Raw genomic sequence first — 17,960 nt, 5'->3', positions numbered from 1 at the left:
GGGTGTGCCCAAAAAATCAGCTCCATCGGATCATCCTAACCCTTCAATCTATGGACGAACCTTCAGCTGATGGGGCAAACCTTAAACAAAACGAAACTAGAGGGGATGTCTTTGTCACTTTTTAAACTATAGGGGTTGAAGTGGATGTGTCAGGAACTAGAGGGAGTGTAAATGTAATTATCCCTAATAAAAAATAGTGACGGCTCTGCCCTCCACCCTCAAATATATATATATATATATATATATATATATATATATTTAAATTAAATTTTTTTTTAATGATTTTAATAAAAAATACCGAATATCATGGAAAGAGCCTTGATACAATTCTAAGATTAGAGAACCACACTGAAAATTATGATTGCATCAATCAAGAACAGTTATCCTCTTTCTCGAAAGCAAAGAATCAATGGCAAATTCCCTTGAGAGCGTACAATCCATATAAACTAGATTTGACAAGTTGACCCATTATCACATGATTTTGCTTTTATCACTCACTAGCTTCACAAATATTGTTGCATCGTTGAAATGTAGATGGTGATTCAAGCTAAGTCGTTTATAGTTTTCAAAATGCTGTGTTGAATAATGTAATGATTTTGGTCTATTAGTTTTTCATTGTAAGCATGCATACTTTTTCCCTTTTGACATAAATTTAGAAGAATATTCTGTGAGGGACTGTCTTTTTACATTGCAGCTTTTAACAGTAAAACCTGGGGAGGATGACTATCTTGACACATCGATTTTATTGAGACAGGCTTCTCCATATATGAAAATCAAGTAACTCTTTTATAACTATATTGGTTATCCATTTATTTGCTTAACTGTTTTCTTTCGTAAGTTTTCATCTTGCCCCCATAATTATGCTGGTTTTCCATTTTTTTATGATTCTAATCTCCCTGACATGTTAGATATCCTACATAGTGGCCGATGGACGTATGCTAAAACAGGAACGAAGCTACTCATGAAATTGATAGGAAAACATGATTTTTTTGTGGACATGGTTTTTTTTTTAGGAAACTTAAGGTTATTTTAAAAAAAATGAGATACATTAGATTCACTTTTGGTGATAAATCATGCTGATTTGTTGAAAACCCTAAGAGTAGGTGGCCTTGTTTTTTATTGTTGTTTCACCAATAATGATGTGTCCATGATTGTGTGTTTTATGTCATGGTTAAGACTTAGAGAGACACACATTATATATTTTTCTTTTCTTTCATTATGTTAACTTTCCTCCCATTTTAAGTGATTCTTGTAGTGTACACACTGGAAGGGATTTTTTTGTTAATTTCCTTGCACAAATTCTGAGCCCATATGTCAACTTGTGTGATACATTATCTAAAGATTTTTATGGCATCAGATCCCTCTTGGAAAGTTTGGACAAGCTACCAGGTAATTGAAAGTGTCTTTCTCAAGATTGGTTGCTTATACCCATTTGCAAGGTTTTAAATCTCAGTTTCGGCCGCCATGGAAACTTAAGCGTTTCAGTTTCGGTTGGAAATTTCAGTAGAAATTATGTAAAATCAAAGTGTTGCTTATACTTGTTGGCAAGGTTTTAAATTTCAGTTTCGGCCGCCATGGAAACATAAACGTTTCGGTTTCGGTTGGAAATTTTGGTTGAAATTATGTAAAATCTAAGAAAAGTAAACATATGCAAACTGTTGAGGAGAATAGAATAGAGGAAAAAGTAAGTTAGGGTGTTGTCACGCCCCAAACCACTTACCATGGCTTAGAACATAACAGCGCCACATACTTGTAAAGTTACCTTCACAAGCATGCAAGGCTAGCAATATACATGACCATGCTCAAAATAACCAGATCCAGTCAAACCATTCAATCATAAAATTATTAAATCCATTAGACAGTATCCATCGCCTCTCAACCCATACTCAAAGAATAAAGCAAATCCAAAATCAACTAATACTCACTAATAAAACTAAATAAGGTAAATGGCTGAATCTTCAATAGTAATCTCCCGTGCCGCTCCAACCTCACGCTGGAATCACGCCTCGGGATTTGAAAATTTCAAATAAGGGTGAGCTAAACGAACTCATATGCTGTAATAAGAACTGTTGAATAATGTATTAGGTTAGTTTAGACATTACTTGTATTAATTACGGGTATTGTAGTCATTGTATGTTGTTGCCCTAGTTTGGGCTTATATATACATCATATTCATGAGGAGCTCCCTAGTGGAGACTCTCCATCCTTCACTCCTCTTCTTCTTCCTCTCTTCTAACCCTAATCTCATTTCTAACATGGTATCAGAGCCAATGGGCTGATCCTTCAAGAAGGAAAGAAGAAGAGTATCTCCCTCCATGCCATCGTCTCTTTCTCTCGTATCTCTCTCGTAACTCGTTTTCCTCTCTTTATCTCTCAATAGTTTCTCCCTCAATTCTTCTCCTCGCTCGTGTCCTTACCTCCTCCTCCTCCTCCTCCCACTGCCCCTCCTCCCTTTCCCCTAACCCCTCCATTCCTTGCTACAGTAATTCACTACAGTAATTGCTACAGTACCGCTACAGTACCTGCTACAATACCCAAATAAAAAAAAAAAAAAAAAACCATTTCTATACCCTAGAAATCTCTCTCTTTCTCTTTCATTTCGTCAAACCCATTTCGTTTTTAACCCATTTTCCCTCTATCGTATATTTCAAAACAAAACAAAAATCATGTTTGTATTACTTGTGTAAACCCATTTTGGGTTCTCCTCCACTCCAAAGCTCTCTTTATTTTCTCTTCTCTATAGCTTTTTTGGCATATGGCCTTTGTCTTTCTCATCTCATCTTCAAGGTGCACCCCAAGTGTTTGATGAAATGTCTCAAAGGAATTTTGTGCCTTGAAAGTGTTCTTTTTGTTTCAAGTTGAAGGCCTTTGGTCTCAACTTGAGGGGGAGTGTTGTCTTGTATTGTTTCTTTTTGTTCTCTTGTGCTTGTCTTGTTGTCTTCTTCTTATCATCTCTTTCTTTCTATTACCTTCTATGTCTTTTATGTAGTTCTTCAAGGCGCGCACCAAGTATTTGATAAAATGTCTAAGAGAGGTGTGGTGCCCTTGTTTGTCATCTTTCCTTTGTCTTCTTCTCTACGGTGCACACCAAGTGTTTGATCAAATGTCCGAAAGCGGTGTAGTGCCTTATTTGTCTTCTTTTCGTTGCAAGTTGAAGGTATTTGACCTTCAACTTAAGGGGGAATGTTTTCATTTAGTTCTTTGTGTCTTTTCTTATTAGTGTTATCCACTTTGTTGTCTTTTCTTGAGGGGGAGTGTTGTTAGTGTTGTCTTTGTCTTCTTGAGGGGGTGTTGTCTTGTTTTTCATGTCTCTTCATGTTGTTCGGTTTTTTGCCTTATCCCTTCATGTTATCTTCTTCCTCCTTTTCCGGGCGATGGCTTCCATATCCATCGTTGGTCGGCTCTCTTACAGGCGACTGTCTTTTCCCGTCGACCTCTACTTTCCAGGCGATGTTTTCCCCATCGTTGGTATGCTCTTTTCAGGCGACGATGTTCATGCCATCGACCTTGTCTCCAGGCGATGATGCCCCCATCGTTGGTTGGTTATCTTCATCTTCTTATCTTCAGGCGACGATGTTCATGCCGTCGACGTTGTCACCAGACGATGGTTTCCCCATCGCTGGTTGCTTATCCTTTTCCTATCTTCTTATCTTTTCAGGTGACGATGTTCATGCCGTTGACCTAGTCTCCAGATGATGGTTTCCCCATCGTTGGTTGGTTATCCTCTTTCTCTCTATCCCTTCTCTCCAGGCAATAGTTTCTCCGTCGACCTTGTCTTCGATGGTTTCCCCATCAGTTGCTATCCTCTTCATTTGGCGTTGTACTGCTTCGCCAATGTTCGTTGTGGGCACCTTTGGCGTGCCTCTTTTGCTTGCTGAATTGTAGCTGTTCTTGCCATGGCGCCTCCATTGCCCTCGATATGCGGATATGTTCGTCGTGCTCTCATTCAAGGAGAGGCCCTATTTGATCGCTCTCGTTGTTGTGCTACTTCAGGGGAGCGACTCTTTTGATGGACATTGATCTCGATGCTGTTCATGGTGGCCTTTGTTTTTTTGTTTATGTTTTTCATTATGTATGTACCACACCAGCTTGAGGATGAGTGTTATATCAAGCTGGATGTGCATGAGCTTCTTGTACTTTTTTAGTTGTTGATGTAGTTCTTTGTAGCAAGCTGGAGCTTCATAGTATATACACTCCAGCTTGAGGGGGAGTGTTGAATAATGTATTAGGTTAGTTTAGACATTACTTGTATTAATTAGGGGTATTGTAGTCATTGTATGTTGTTGCCCTAGTTTGGGTCTATATATACATCAAATTCATGAGGAGCTCCCTAGTGGAGACTGTCCATCCTTCACTCCTCTTCTTCTTCCTCTCTAACCAACCCTAATCTCATTTCTAACAAGAACTACGTTTACAGATATCGCATCAAAGGCAACAATAGTCAATGGGCAATGGGGCATTCAATAGTGATATTAAATAGTAATTCAATGAGGCATCAAATTCGGAAATAAGGCTAGCATTCAAAATTCGGTATTCAATCTCGGTGTCGATTTCTATAATTCAGAATTTCTTGGGACATTGATATTGTCTATGATAGATAGTAAATGTGCACTGGCCAGTGGTATTTAAGTGCCAAATATATTTTGCATTCCCAAGTGGCTAAGGGTCGAGATAAACTAGCTTCCCAAGAAAATCTGATTCGGTAAATTCAAATTCAATAGATGTTCAATATTCGATTATGTATGAATCAAAGGATCAACAAAAGGTTATTTCTTATTTAATAGAATTCAGCAAGATTCCACAGTTCGATAGGGTTGTAGGCATCAATAATCTGAGATGGCTATCAAAATTGATGAAGTTATACAAACAAACATTGGTAACAACAAAGAGGGTTTAGGACTAACCCATCAGAATAGTCCTTTATTACTCACCTCGAATTCGAATTTCAAAGAACGATCCAAAGTATCGCTTCAATCCCCTACAATCCATATACATATACAATTCATCATCAATAATCAATCTAAATAGAGTTCAAATCAATCTTAGTCAATAAAGGGTGTCATAAGGGTGAAATCTCATTCATAAGGGTCCCACAAGTAAGCCCAAACATCAATCACAGAGTCCCAAAACTCCCCATAAAATCTTTGAAATTTGCCGGGTTCGGAATTCCGAATGGGGTCTTCGGGCGTCCGAACAACCTCCTTCGGGCGTCCGAGGGTCCCCTTCGGGCGTCTCTGAGAAGGAACTCGAGAGACACCCCTTTCTGTTACCTCCTTTGGGTGCCCGGCTCGGATGTCCTATCAACCCTTTGGACGTCCGAACACCCTCTTTCGAGCATCCGAAGCTTGGAACTGGGTTTTTCTCCGAATTTTCAGATTTCGCCCGATTTTCCAAAAAAGAAATCATAAATTCATATCTTCTTTATTCAGACTCTGATTTACGCGTGGTTGGATCTGATGGACTCGTATCGACTAGAGGAATCCATCTAACCCAATTTCGCGTTCCGAATTTCCCAAATCTAATTATCAAAATTAATCTAATCTTTTTGGGCATAGTTTCTAAACCTAACTTTAGAGTTTCATAATCAAATTTCTATTCGCTTGGGGATCCATGAATTCCTCTTAGATTATAATATACAATCCCAACATCTCAATCTTATTTTGAATCCCTCGAGTCCTTGTTTTAGTTTTTTTAAAGTAAACCTACGAATTATAAATGTGGGTTTAATTCTTACCTCGATTCGCGTCTCCTATTTCTTGGCCTCGATCTCTGTCTTCTTCGATTCGCTTCTCTCTTTTCTAGGGCTGCAGAAACGATTAGGGTTGAGTTATGTTTTGCAGAACCCTAAAGGACGTATCTATAGTTTTCAACTAAAAATCCTAACCCTAATAGAACTTCGAAAGACAAAAACGCTGTCCCTTTTCAAGGGTGGACAAAATTTTAAGTAGGGGTGTTTTTTGGATAAAAATTTCTGGTGTTCACATTCTACCCCCTTACAAAAATTTCATCCTCAAAATTTAATTCAAGATGTACCTGAGTCATCAAACAGAAACAGATATTTGTCTTTCATTTTCTCCTCCAATTCCCAGGTGGCCTCACGTTCTGAGTGATTCTGCCACTGTACTCTGACATAATGAATGGTACGTGCCTGAGAACTTGGTCCTTGCGATCTGCTATTCGGATGGGTCGCTCTTCGAAAGACATATCTTCTCGCAGTTGCACAATTGGTACCTCGACAATGTGGTTCGGATATGGCACGTACTTCCGCAACATGGATACGTGGAACATATTGTGAACATTTTCCAATGCCGGTGGGAAGGCTAATCTATAGGCCACCGCTCCCACTTTATCCAGAATTTCATAAGGTCCAATGACCTCGAACTTAGCTTTCCTTGGATTCCAAATCGCATCACCCCTCTAGTAGGTGACACTTTTAAAAATACTTTGTCTCCAGTTTGAAATGCCGACTCTCTTCTTCTAACATTAGCATAGCTTTTCTGTCGGTTCTGAACGATCTAAAGGTGTTCTCGAATTATTCAAATTTTCTCTTCTACTTGCTGAACTGATCCGGGATCTGAAATTTCCCTTTCACCCACATCATCCCATCATATAGGTAATATGCATTTTCTTCCATACAAGGCTTCAAATGGTGCCATTTGTATACTAACTTGGTAACTGTTGTTATTCGAAAATTCTACCAAGGGTAAATGGAGATCCAAAGAACCTTTCATATCCAAGCCACACGCTCGAAGCATATCTTCTAGAATTTGAATTGTCCTTTCTGACTGTCCATCTGTCTGAGAGTGAAACGTCGTACTGAAGTTAGTGAGGTTCCCATTGCCTTGTGTAAGCTTCCCCAAAATTGAGATACGAAGCGACTATATCTATCTGACACGATGGATACATGTGTTCCATGCAACTTCACAATTTCCTCAACATATAATTTGGCTAACTCCTCAAGGGTCGTGTCGGTCTTAATAGGTTGGAAGTGTGTTGACTTAGTCAGTCTATCAACAATTACCCATATTGTGTCATTGCCCCTTTTTGTCTTTAGAAGTCCAGACACAACGTCCATGGTAATCCTTTCCCATTTCCACTCCGGAATGAGCAAAGGCTTCAATGTCCCAGCTGGTCTCTGATGTTCCCCTTTTGCTTGCTGACAGGTCAAGCACTGGGATACGTACATGGCTATCTCTCGCTTCATGTTGTTCCACCAGAAGTTCCTTTTCAGATCTCGATACATATTAGTACTTCCCGGATGAATTGAATATCTTGAACTGTGAGCTTCTTTCAAGATTATCAACTTCAATTCAGAATTGTCTGGTACACAAATCCGACTACCAAATCAAAGAGAGCCATCATCATGAATCTGGAATTTTAACTTCACTTCGATTTCCAACCCATCTCTAATTTTCTACAATTGAGGATCATCCTTTTGAGCAGTTGTAATTCTTTCCAGTAATGTAGGTTGCACTTGAAGAGCAGAAATGAGTGCAAGCCTATCATAGCAAGAGACTTCAATCTCTGATTGTCTCAAATCTTCTAGGATGTGTGGCGGTGAAGTGATAAGGGTTGCCACATTCCCAGAGGATTTTCTGCTTAAGGCATCTGCCACAACATTAGCTTTCCCTGGATGGTAGCTAATGGGCAAATCATAGTCTTTCAGAAGTTCCAACCATCTACGCTGCCTCATATTCAATTCCTTCTGAGTGAACAAATACTTCAAACTCTTGTGGTCTGTGAAGATCTCACAAGTTTCACCATAGAGGTAATGCCTCTAAATTTTCAATGCAAAAACAACCACTGCTAGTTCCAAATCATGGGTGGGATAATTTTCTTCATAAGGTCTAAGCTCTCATGAGGCATAAGCAACAACTTTACCATCTTGCATTAATACACATCCCAACCCCTTCTTAGAGGCATCACTATACACCTTAAATCTCTTGCCACTAACTGGTAGGTTAAGAAATAGGTGCTGACACTAACCGATGTTATAACTCCTGTAAACTCTTTCCACGTTCATCTGTCCATGAAAAGCGAACTTCCTTTCGGGCCAGTTGGGTTAGAGGGGCAGCTAGGCGAGAAAGGTCTTCTACAAATCTTCTATAATATCCTGCTAGCCCTAGAAACTTCTAACTTTAGCTACATTATTTGGTCTTTCCCATTGTACCACTGCTTCTATCTTCTTTGGATGAACAGTAACACCATCTTTTGATACTATATGTCCTAGATATGATATAGTGTCCAACCAAAATTCACACTTCTTTAGTTTGCTAAACAATTTCTCCTACCTCAACACTTGCAACACAAGTTTTAAATGATGCTCGTGTTCCTCCTGACTTTTGGAATACACCAAAATGTCATCTATGAATACCACAACATATTTATCCAAGAAGGGTCTAAATACTGGGTTCATCAAATCCATGAACGTTGTTGGGGCGTTTGTCAAACCGAAAGGCATTATGAGGAATTCATAATGCCCATACCGAGTACGAAACGCCATCTTAGGTACATCATTTGACTTTATTTTCAATTGTTGATATCCTGATCGTAAATCTATCTTGGAGAACACACAAGCTCCCTGAAGCTGATCAAATAGGTCATCTATTTGGAGTAAGGGGTACTTGTTTTTCATAGTTATTCGGTTCAGTTTTTGATAGTCAATGCAGAGTCTCATACTCCCGTCCTTTTTTACGAATAAGAAAGGAGCACCCCACGGAGACACACCAGGTCTAATAAAACCCTTTTCAAGCAATTCTTCTAACTGTTCTTTTAATTCCTTCATCTCGGTTAGGGCCATATGATAAGGGGCTTTAGATATTGGGGATGTACCCGGTGCCAAATCAATAGAAAACTCTAGTTCTCTATCAAGAGGTAGATCAGAGAGGACTTCTAGGAAGACACTAGAAAACTCTCTAACTATAGGTATATCTTCAATTCTCAGATCCTCACTTGAGGTTTCAATTACAGCCGCCAAATAAGCTTCACACCCTTGCCTTAACAAATGACCCACATGCAAAGCAGACACAAATTTGGGAGTAGGTCTTGCACCTCTCCCTTCAAAATTGAACTTTTCCTCACCAGGAATCTGAAAGACAACAGTCTTTTCACGACATTTTACTGTAGCATAATGGGAGGACAACTAGTCCATCCCTAAGATCACAACAAAGTCATGCATCGGCTGCAAGACTATCATTCGGCCAATAATTCTCTTTCTCTTATTCTTATTGGACACATTCTACATATTTTATTTGACACCAAACTTCCTCCAACAGAAGTACTCGCACTCAACTCGGATCCCATAGGCATACTAATAATATCATGCATGTCAACATATCTAGCTGAAATAAAGGAATGGGTGGCACCAGAATCAAATAAAACATCAGCAAAAGAGGAAGAAACATGTAAAATAGCTGCGACCACGGTTCCAGCCTCCTGCATCCTGTTCTGTAAGGGTAAACAAACGAGCCGGGCCTCGCTGTCCACCTGTCCTCTGCCCGGTAGAAGGTGCGGGTACGGGTCGGCTCTGGATGGTCTGAGTTGGCTGCGTCGGTGCTCTCGTAGTTTGTGGCCCATGAGCTGTCTGAGCCTCTTTAGCAGGAACCGGACACTGTGCAATCTTGTGGCCTTTCACACCACATCTAAAGCAAGCCCCAAGATTCCACCTACATTGGGCATCTGCATGAGCACCACCACAACGGGTGCACTTTGGTTTGTAGTTCTGATTTATTTTTGAGTTAGCACGACGTGCTCCAAAGTTTCCTTGCTTCTTAGTTCTTGCACCAGTTCCTGAAGGTGCAACTTGACCACCAAAGGGTCGATTTTGTGATGCCAACCCACTATTCTGAGTATTCTGTTTGCCATTTCTGTAGAAATTTTTCCTTTGATTCTTTATAGATCATTGGTCTTCAAAACGGGGTCCTGTAATCCCCTTCCGAATTTATAAGGCAAGTCCCTGTTCAAACTTATTTATCTTAATGGCCTCAGTAGGGACAAGATTAGGAACATATCTTGACAGTCTGTCAAATTCAATCTCATGCTTTTCCACTGTCCTTTCACCTTGAGTTGGTTGAATGGAGTCCCTTTGCATCTGATAAAGCGTACTGTGAGGGAAATATCTATCAAGAAAGTCTACCATGAAATCTGCCTAAGTATAGGGCTCCTCTATGTCTTCATTCAGCTGTATTATCCCATCCCACCAGTGAAGGGCATTTCCTTCCAACATGTACTCAGCATATCTACTCTTCTCTGCATCTCTAGCACAATTCATAGCCCTAAAAGCCTTCTCGACTCCTGAGAGCCAAATCTCAGCATCCTGCACATTCGTTGTACCCGTAAAGATCATGGGTGCCAGTCTCATAAACTCAGTGATCCCTTGTGTCTGGTGGGGGCGATCATTTGCAGGTTGCTGTTGCTGAACAGGCGGTGGTTGTTGTTGTCCCGGGCGGTCTATCAATCCCACCACGACACGCATGAAGTTCCGAACCTCTCCTTGTTCAATGTTAAGGTTTTCTCCCTGATGGTTTGCAGCTTGATTCACCACTGGTGGTGGATCTTGAGTTCTCTGATGCTGCTGCTCATTCCTTTGCCCTTGTTGAGGATTTCTGTTGTGGATTTTGAACTCCTTGATCCTGATTTCCTACTGGTGGCTGCTGAACATTCAGTTGTTCATTCTGCTGAGGGTGTTGTGCCTGATTAATCTGAGGTCCTTCTTGAACTAGGTCATTCACATTGCCACCATGTTCTGCCATCCATTAGAGAGCTCGAGTGCAAGTTCCTCACCTCCTGAAGCTCCTAGATCCGACGCGAAATCCTCTAGTGTCTTGAATTGTCATCCTATATCCAATAAGATAATTCTGATTAGAAAATATTCTATATGTTCAATGTTCACTATATGTCAAACAAATCTAATTAGGGGTGCAACTTGGATCGGGCTCAACCTGAACCCGACGGGTTCAACCCGATTTTGGCTAGGGTCGGGTTGGCATTTTCTCGGGTTGGGTTGGGTTAGGATTGGGAAAAGCCAACCCGATTTAAATTCGGGTTGGATTAGGGTTGAGGCCTTGGCAACCCGACCCGACTCGAACCCGACCTTCGTCCTCTAATTTATCGTTATTTTCTCGGGATTATGTTTTTCTTTCTTGTATTTTTCCATTTGGTTGTAGATGAACCCGACTCAACCCGAACCCAACCCGAATCAACCCGACCCAATTTGGAGGCTGGTACTAGGCTCGGGTTGGGTCGGGTTAGGGTTGACCATCCTCAACCCAAGGCTCGGGTCGAGTTAGGGTTGAGGATTTCTATCTCGGGTTGGGTTAGGGTTGCCCTCAACCCGACCCAACCCGACCCGAGTTGCACCCCTAAATCTAATCCTCCCATGGAGTTCTAATCTATTCTTCTTGTTGCTTTTTATCCTGCCTCTCAGGCATCCCCAAGTGCACCAAAGTCTGTGAGAAGGTTCTTGTCTTGTGACAAACTCGTGTTATCCAAGAGTACCCGGTACACACGAGTTCATCAAGCGCTTTCTAAGTTGCTCCTTGACCACCCAATCTCACTCTTATGATCTTATGCAATTTCACCTAGGACCTAAAGCCCAGGCTCTGATACCCCTTTTCTGTCACGCCCCAAACCACTTACCATGGCTTAGAACATAACAATGCCGCATACATGTAAAGTTGCCTTCACAAGCATGTAAGGTTAACAATATACAGGACCATGCTCAAAATAACTAAATCCAGTCAAACATTCAATTATAAAATTATTAAATCCATTGCAGTCAATATCCATCACCTCTCAACCCATACTAAAAGAATAAAGAAAATCCAAAATCAACTAATACTCACTAATAAAACTAAATAAGGTAAATGACTGAATCTTCAATAGTAATCTCCAGTGCCGCCAACCTCACATTGGAATCACGCCTCGGGATCTGAAAATGTTAAATAAGGGTGAGCTAAATGCGCTCATGTGATGTAATAAGAACTACGCTAACAGATACGGCATCAAAGGCAACAATAGTCAATGGGCAATAGGGCATTTAATGATGATATTTGTTGAATAATGTATTAGGGGTGGTTTACTCATTACTAGTAGATTAGGGGTATTCTAGTCGTTGTACATTGTTTTCCTAGTTTGGGCCTATATATACATCATATTCATGAGGAGCTCTCTAGTGGAGACTTTCCATCCTCGTAAGCTCACCATGAAGAAATTCATTCTTGACATCTAGCTGGTGTAGGGGCCACCCTTAGTCCACGACAAGAGAGATGAGAACTCTAACAGAGGGAATCATGGCCAAAGGGGAGAATGTCTCTGCATATTCAACGCCAAAGGTTTGTGTATAACCTTTAGCAACCAGGCGCACCTTACTACGCTCAACAAACCCGTCAGGTAAGTGTTTGCCGACATAGACCCATTTGCAACCTACGGGCCGAGCTCCAAGAGGAAGGGGAACCAAATCTCATGTCTGATTGGCCTGAAGGGCCTCCATCTCAAGATCCATAGCTGCACGACAACCAGGATGATCAAGAGCCTCTGGTAATGACTGCGGCAAAGAGACAAAAGACAAAGAAGACACAAAACTTCGAAACGTAGGAGTAAGAGAGACATAAGAAACAACTGATGAAATATGATGAGCAGTACTATGAGAACGAGTACGAGAAGCAATGGGAGAATCTGTAGGAACACTGGGAGGGGAAAGGGTAGATACCTGAGAGGCAGGCGTCGTGATCTCCGATTGGGAGGGCGATGGCGCAAGTGCAGAGTGAGACGTGGCAGATTTGAGCCGGCACTAATGTGTCTTCTTAGTAGCTAGAGGAGGAGCCTCAGGAACTTGTACTGAAGATGGGGGCTCACAGACATGAACCACCTCGGGCACCTGTACAGTGGGAGGGAGGGACTACATAATCTGGAAGCACGGGAACAGGAAGAGGAATGTTTGGCTCAAGAACAGTGGGAGGACTCTCCTGAGGTGTGTGGAAGTAAGATTCAGACTTAAAAAGGTAACATTGGTAGAAACAAAGGACCTACGCAGACGAGGAATGTAACACCTATAGCCCTTATGAGTCCTAGAATAACCGAGAAAGATAGACAGTTTGGACCGAGGATCCAATTTATCTAAGCCAAGGCCAAGATTGTGAACAAAACACACACAACCAAAGATCTGAGGAGTGAGAGGAAATGGGTCATGCTGGGGGTGTAACACAGCAAAGGGGGAAGTGCCATCAAGAACTGAGGAAGGAAGCCAATTTGCAAGGAAGCATATAGTAAGGATGGCATCACCCCAATAGATCTTAGGAACTTGCATTTGAATGAGAAGGGTGCGAGCTCCATCCAATAAAGACCGCATCTTCCACTCAGCCACATTGTTTTGTTGGGAGGTGTGAGCACATGAAGATTGGTGGAGGATGCCACGAGTAGAGAGGAAATCATGAAAGCCATTCCAAGTGGAAAAGTACTCGCGACCATTATCAGTACGCAAACATTTGATGGTGCACGCAAATTGATTCGTAACCTCAACATGAAAAGTGCGCAAAGCAGAGAAAACCTCAGTATGATATTTAAATAGAGCTAAGTCATACGAGAAAAGTCATCATTAATGACAATAAAATATCTATATCCAAAAAGAGAGGTAGTCCTCGTAGGATCCCATACATCTGAGTGCACTAAATCAAAAGGGTGCGAGACCCGACTAACAGGCCTAGGGGCGAATGCCACATGATGGTGTTTACCAAGTTCACGGGCCTCGCACTGAAAAGGCTGAAGAGAGGTAGTAACAACAGATGTCTGCCGTAGACGCTCAAGACAAGGATGACCAAGGTGACAGTGCCACTGATAGGCGTCGATGAAGCTGTGCAAAATGGTGCTAGAAGGCCCACAATCCAGATGATAAAGCCCATCCACCTCACGGCCTGAGTCCTGGAACAAACAATAAGAGGGATAGAATGAGACAGAGCAGTGAAGGTGTCTTGTAAGTTGACCAACATAAAGTAAACTAAATGGGGACTTAGGAACACATAGGACAGATGATAAAGTAAGGCCAGGGTGGGGAGAGGCACTCCCAATACCAGAGATGGGAGTAGTAATCCCATCAGCAAGAGTAATAGACTGAGAGGAATGGGGCAAAACGAACTATGGGAAGTGATCGAACTAGCTTGTTCACATTCTCTTCATTTGAATAGACTTTACCTAATCCTTCCAACTCATTGACAATGTTAGTAAAACGAGTATACATTTCGAAAATTGTTTCATCATTTTTCATTTTGAAAGCTTCAAAGTCACTAACAAGAAGATTTACTTTTGTCTTTTTAACTTGAGTGGTTCCCTCGTGAGTAGTTTTGAGGGTAGTCTAAATTTCTTTGGCCGATTTACAAGTAGAGACGCGATTGAACTCCTCGGGGGAGATGACGCACAAAAATTGTGTTTACTCCTTTGGCGTTTAAGGCGGCTCTCTTCTTTTGAGCGGTCGTCCACTCACTTCTTTCGGTGGTTGGATGAATATATCCATCTTCAATTAGTTCCCACATCTCATAGTCGTGTGATTGAAGAAAAAAGGTCATTCTAGTTTTCCAATATCCATAGTTTGTGCCATTAAAATAAGGTGGTCTAGTTACGGATTGTCCTTCGACATTTCCTTTAGGGGTTGGCATGATCTTTTACTCTTGTAAGATTTTGAAAAATCAAAATCTTATTTGTTGCTTTGAAACCCTTATTTTAAAAGATTCTACCAATTACTATAGAGCTATATATCATGCACTTGTAAAGAAGAGAGTTTAAGATATTACCAAGAGAGTTGAGAGATGAAAGAGAGTAGAAAGCACACCACAATGAACACGAGGATTTATAGTGGTTCGGTCTTCTCAAAAGACCTACTCCACTCTTCCAAGTTTGTCGTCCTTGGGTTTCTTCACTATCCGGACACCACACCACGGCCGGGTCCGAGGCCTCCTTACTAACACCGAGTCTTTAAACTCTCCACGGGTCACAACCCTTCTTTACAATGGTAGAATGAAATAAAAGCTCACAAGCCTCTTGTTTAGGCAAACACAAAGTACAAGCTCAACCAATAACTCTTGTCTCACTCAAAATACAAACCCCAATAAATCTCTCTTGGAGGAATGAATGTAATGGCACTAAAGAGAGATAAATGCAAGTTATTCTCACAATAAATGGCAAGAAGAGAGTAGGTGAGAGTTTTGGGTTTTGAAAATGGTGGCTTAGACTTTTCAAGAGCACAAGAGTCCCTTAGGGTTTTCAAAATGATGCATATATAGGTAAGAGAGCATAAAACCCTAATTTTTTGTCTTTCAGGGCGTCGCGGACGAAGTCCCGACGACCGACAAATATAGCCATTTGAAATTCAAAGCGCGCGCCAAAGTCTATCCACGGACGTCCGCAATATCCCGGACGACCGCCATATTCTCAGTTATTTTAGTGAAACCCTCAGGTTTCAGACGGACGTCCGCCAATATCCCGAACGACCGCAATTTTCTCAGTTATTTTGTTCAAACCCTCAGGTTTCAGACGGACGTCCGCCAAATATCCCGGACGTCCGTAATTTCCTCAGTTATCCAGTTTTAAATACTCGGGTTTCAGACGGACGTCCGCCAGAACCCCAGACGTCCGTAATTTCTCTGGATACTTTAATTCATAATTCTTGAGGAAATTTTCTACGGACTTGAGTCCACTATATGGAGTGTGATTCCTAGAATGTCTTAGCTCATTTTAAACCTCCCTAAGTGTCAAGAAGACTCAAACAACCAAGAGGGACTCTACATTCTAAACTACATGTACAATGTCTTCTCTTCTGGGCTTCTTGAGTCTTCGGTCTTCGATTGGCTTCGATTGTCTTCGGAGATTATGTGCGTCGAGGTTCGACTGATCGCTTGTAGTGTCCAAATCGTCTTGCTTGACTGCGATGTACTGAACCTGTTCATTTCATAGGCAATCGACATTGACGTGATCAATCAATATGGGTTTGGTTCCAATCAAAACGTTGGTGATCGATAGCCTTCCGGCTTACACATATTTATCCTTACGTAACGTATGAGCTACATATTGTTGGAACCGGCTTTGTATGAGCTAGTGACTCATGTTGTTATAATTCCGTGCACTTCATAGAAGGTATCATCAATGATTGTTCTGAAATGAACTCTTGATTCTATGCAACTTGTGGAGTCTCCAACGCTAGAGAATGTGCATGGAAATTTTGGTGAATATGATCCACGCGAACTAGGTGGGACAACAACTCCTCAAATTTGGGATTTAAGCCTTTGAACAACTCAGCTATTCATTTGGGACTGCATCTAGACGACTAGTTTATAACCCTAGCTCTGATACCAATTCTGATGCAGTACGATTGAAGGAAGGACTGATACTTCACTCTAATACCAAGCTGATGTAGGATTGATCTATGGAAGGGATGTTAGAGGTGAAAAGGATTGGTAAAAATTTGGGTTTTGGATCTTAAAATTTGTGATTGGATTGGAAAGTATTTTTACTAGGTTTAGGGTTTATTTAGAAGTATACAGAATGTGCAGACTTATGCCGGGAAGGTTCATGCAAGGGGTTTTTGTCAGAATAAGGGGCATAGTGATCAAAGTATAATATATGCGATCAAGAACTGAAATTAAAGAGGATTAACGCAATAAACTATTGAGAAAGATCTGGCCTGGAGTCACTTCAGATTTTTCCTAGAAATCACAACCTGGCTTTCAAAGATTCTCACCTTGAAGAAGGTTGTGTTCGAACCCCACTAGCAATCTTGAGGCATTGCACTAAGGGAACCCTAGGCTTCACAACTTAGGAGGAGTCACTTCAGATTTTTCGTAGAAATCACACCCTGGTTTTCAAAGCTTCGCACCTTGAAGAAGGTTGTGTTAGAACCCCCACCAGCAATCCTGAGGCATCGCACTAAGGGAACCCTAGGCATCACAACTTAGGAAAGTAGACTTCACAGCCATGATTTACAAGAAAGCAAGAAAACTGATTTTCATTCATCCATCCATAGCATCCAACATTCCATTATCCTTCATTTTACCATCATTATTGTTAGAAGTGTATATGTGCCTAAGGGCACTTTGGTCCTTGTACTCTTTTACCTTTTATATAAATACATAAGTGAGGGGAAGCTAATCTCCAACTCACTCTTTCTTCTCACTCTCTTCTCTTCTCTCCTCTCTCAACATGGTATCAGAGCCCTAGGGTTGTGGTGCCCTAGGGACCACCCTCCTCACCTCCTTGCTTCTTATTCTCATCCCACTACCCCTCTCTCTATGCTAAACCCTAACCCACTCCCACGTCTCCCACTCTCTCGTCAGCCTCTCCCACTATCCTCCTCCCTCGCCTCCCTTCCCCACACCTAGCTGACCCCCTCCCAGCCACTTCCAGCCCCACGCGAATGAAAGAAATGATTGTAGTGTAGCTTGTTAACCAGCGCTTAACTGAGATCACATAATTTAGTTAGCCAACCAACCCAACCCCAGTTCAGAGTAAGGGTAAGGAGTTCTCTTTTTTCCCTTAAGGAAAGATTTCAAACTCCCCCTATTAGTAAGGGGGCCCATTACTCCTTCTTGGGTCTCTAAATCCTTCTCTTACATGGCCTAAATTATCTTAAATCCCTTTTTATTCCTTCCCAAGGCTCCGATCTCCTTTGATTATTTCTCTTCTCCTTATTGGTCGCTGCACCTTGTCTACCTCTGCTATCGGCCCTCTTCGGAGCTACGGTATGGTTTCTGGACACGTCTTGTGGTTCTCTTTTCTCTTATTTCTTTGCCGTTGTGATGGTTGAGAGTCCTTCTCTCTCTGTTTTCGTGGATCCTCCTATCATCATCCACCTTCGGCATCCTCATCTAGTTAATCTTCTTTTGTGGAGACATCTTTCCCATAGATGGCTACGGTCAAGCTCGACGGGTCCAATTATTTGATTGGTGTATGGCCGTTGAGACCTATGTCCTTGCTTG

General features: G+C 41.5%; 1 protein-coding gene across 5 annotated transcripts in view; it reads left to right on the top strand.

The window, feature by feature from the left end:
- The window catches only part of LOC143886117 (ATP binding microtubule motor family protein), a 93,374-nt gene that overhangs the window by 42,756 nt on the left and 32,658 nt on the right, over positions 1-17,960 (top strand). For all 5 annotated transcript variants that reach the window (XR_013253682.1, XR_013253681.1, XM_077390085.1 and 2 more), the window contains one exon: positions 695-777. Coding sequence is in view for 3 of the 5 variants with exons in the window: in XM_077390085.1 (XP_077246200.1) it covers positions 695-777 (83 nt within the window). In the remaining 2 variants the exon portion in view is untranslated. The remainder of the gene's footprint in view (positions 1-694; positions 778-17,960) is intronic.

Source organism: Tasmannia lanceolata, unplaced genomic scaffold, assembly GCF_043159265.1.
Source record: "Tasmannia lanceolata isolate RefF3 unplaced genomic scaffold, GAP_Taslan_0.1 ptg000011l, whole genome shotgun sequence".
In the NCBI taxonomy this organism is placed as follows: domain Eukaryota; kingdom Viridiplantae; phylum Streptophyta; class Magnoliopsida; order Canellales; family Winteraceae; genus Tasmannia; species Tasmannia lanceolata.
This window is presented reverse-complemented; position numbering and strand designations above follow the sequence as displayed.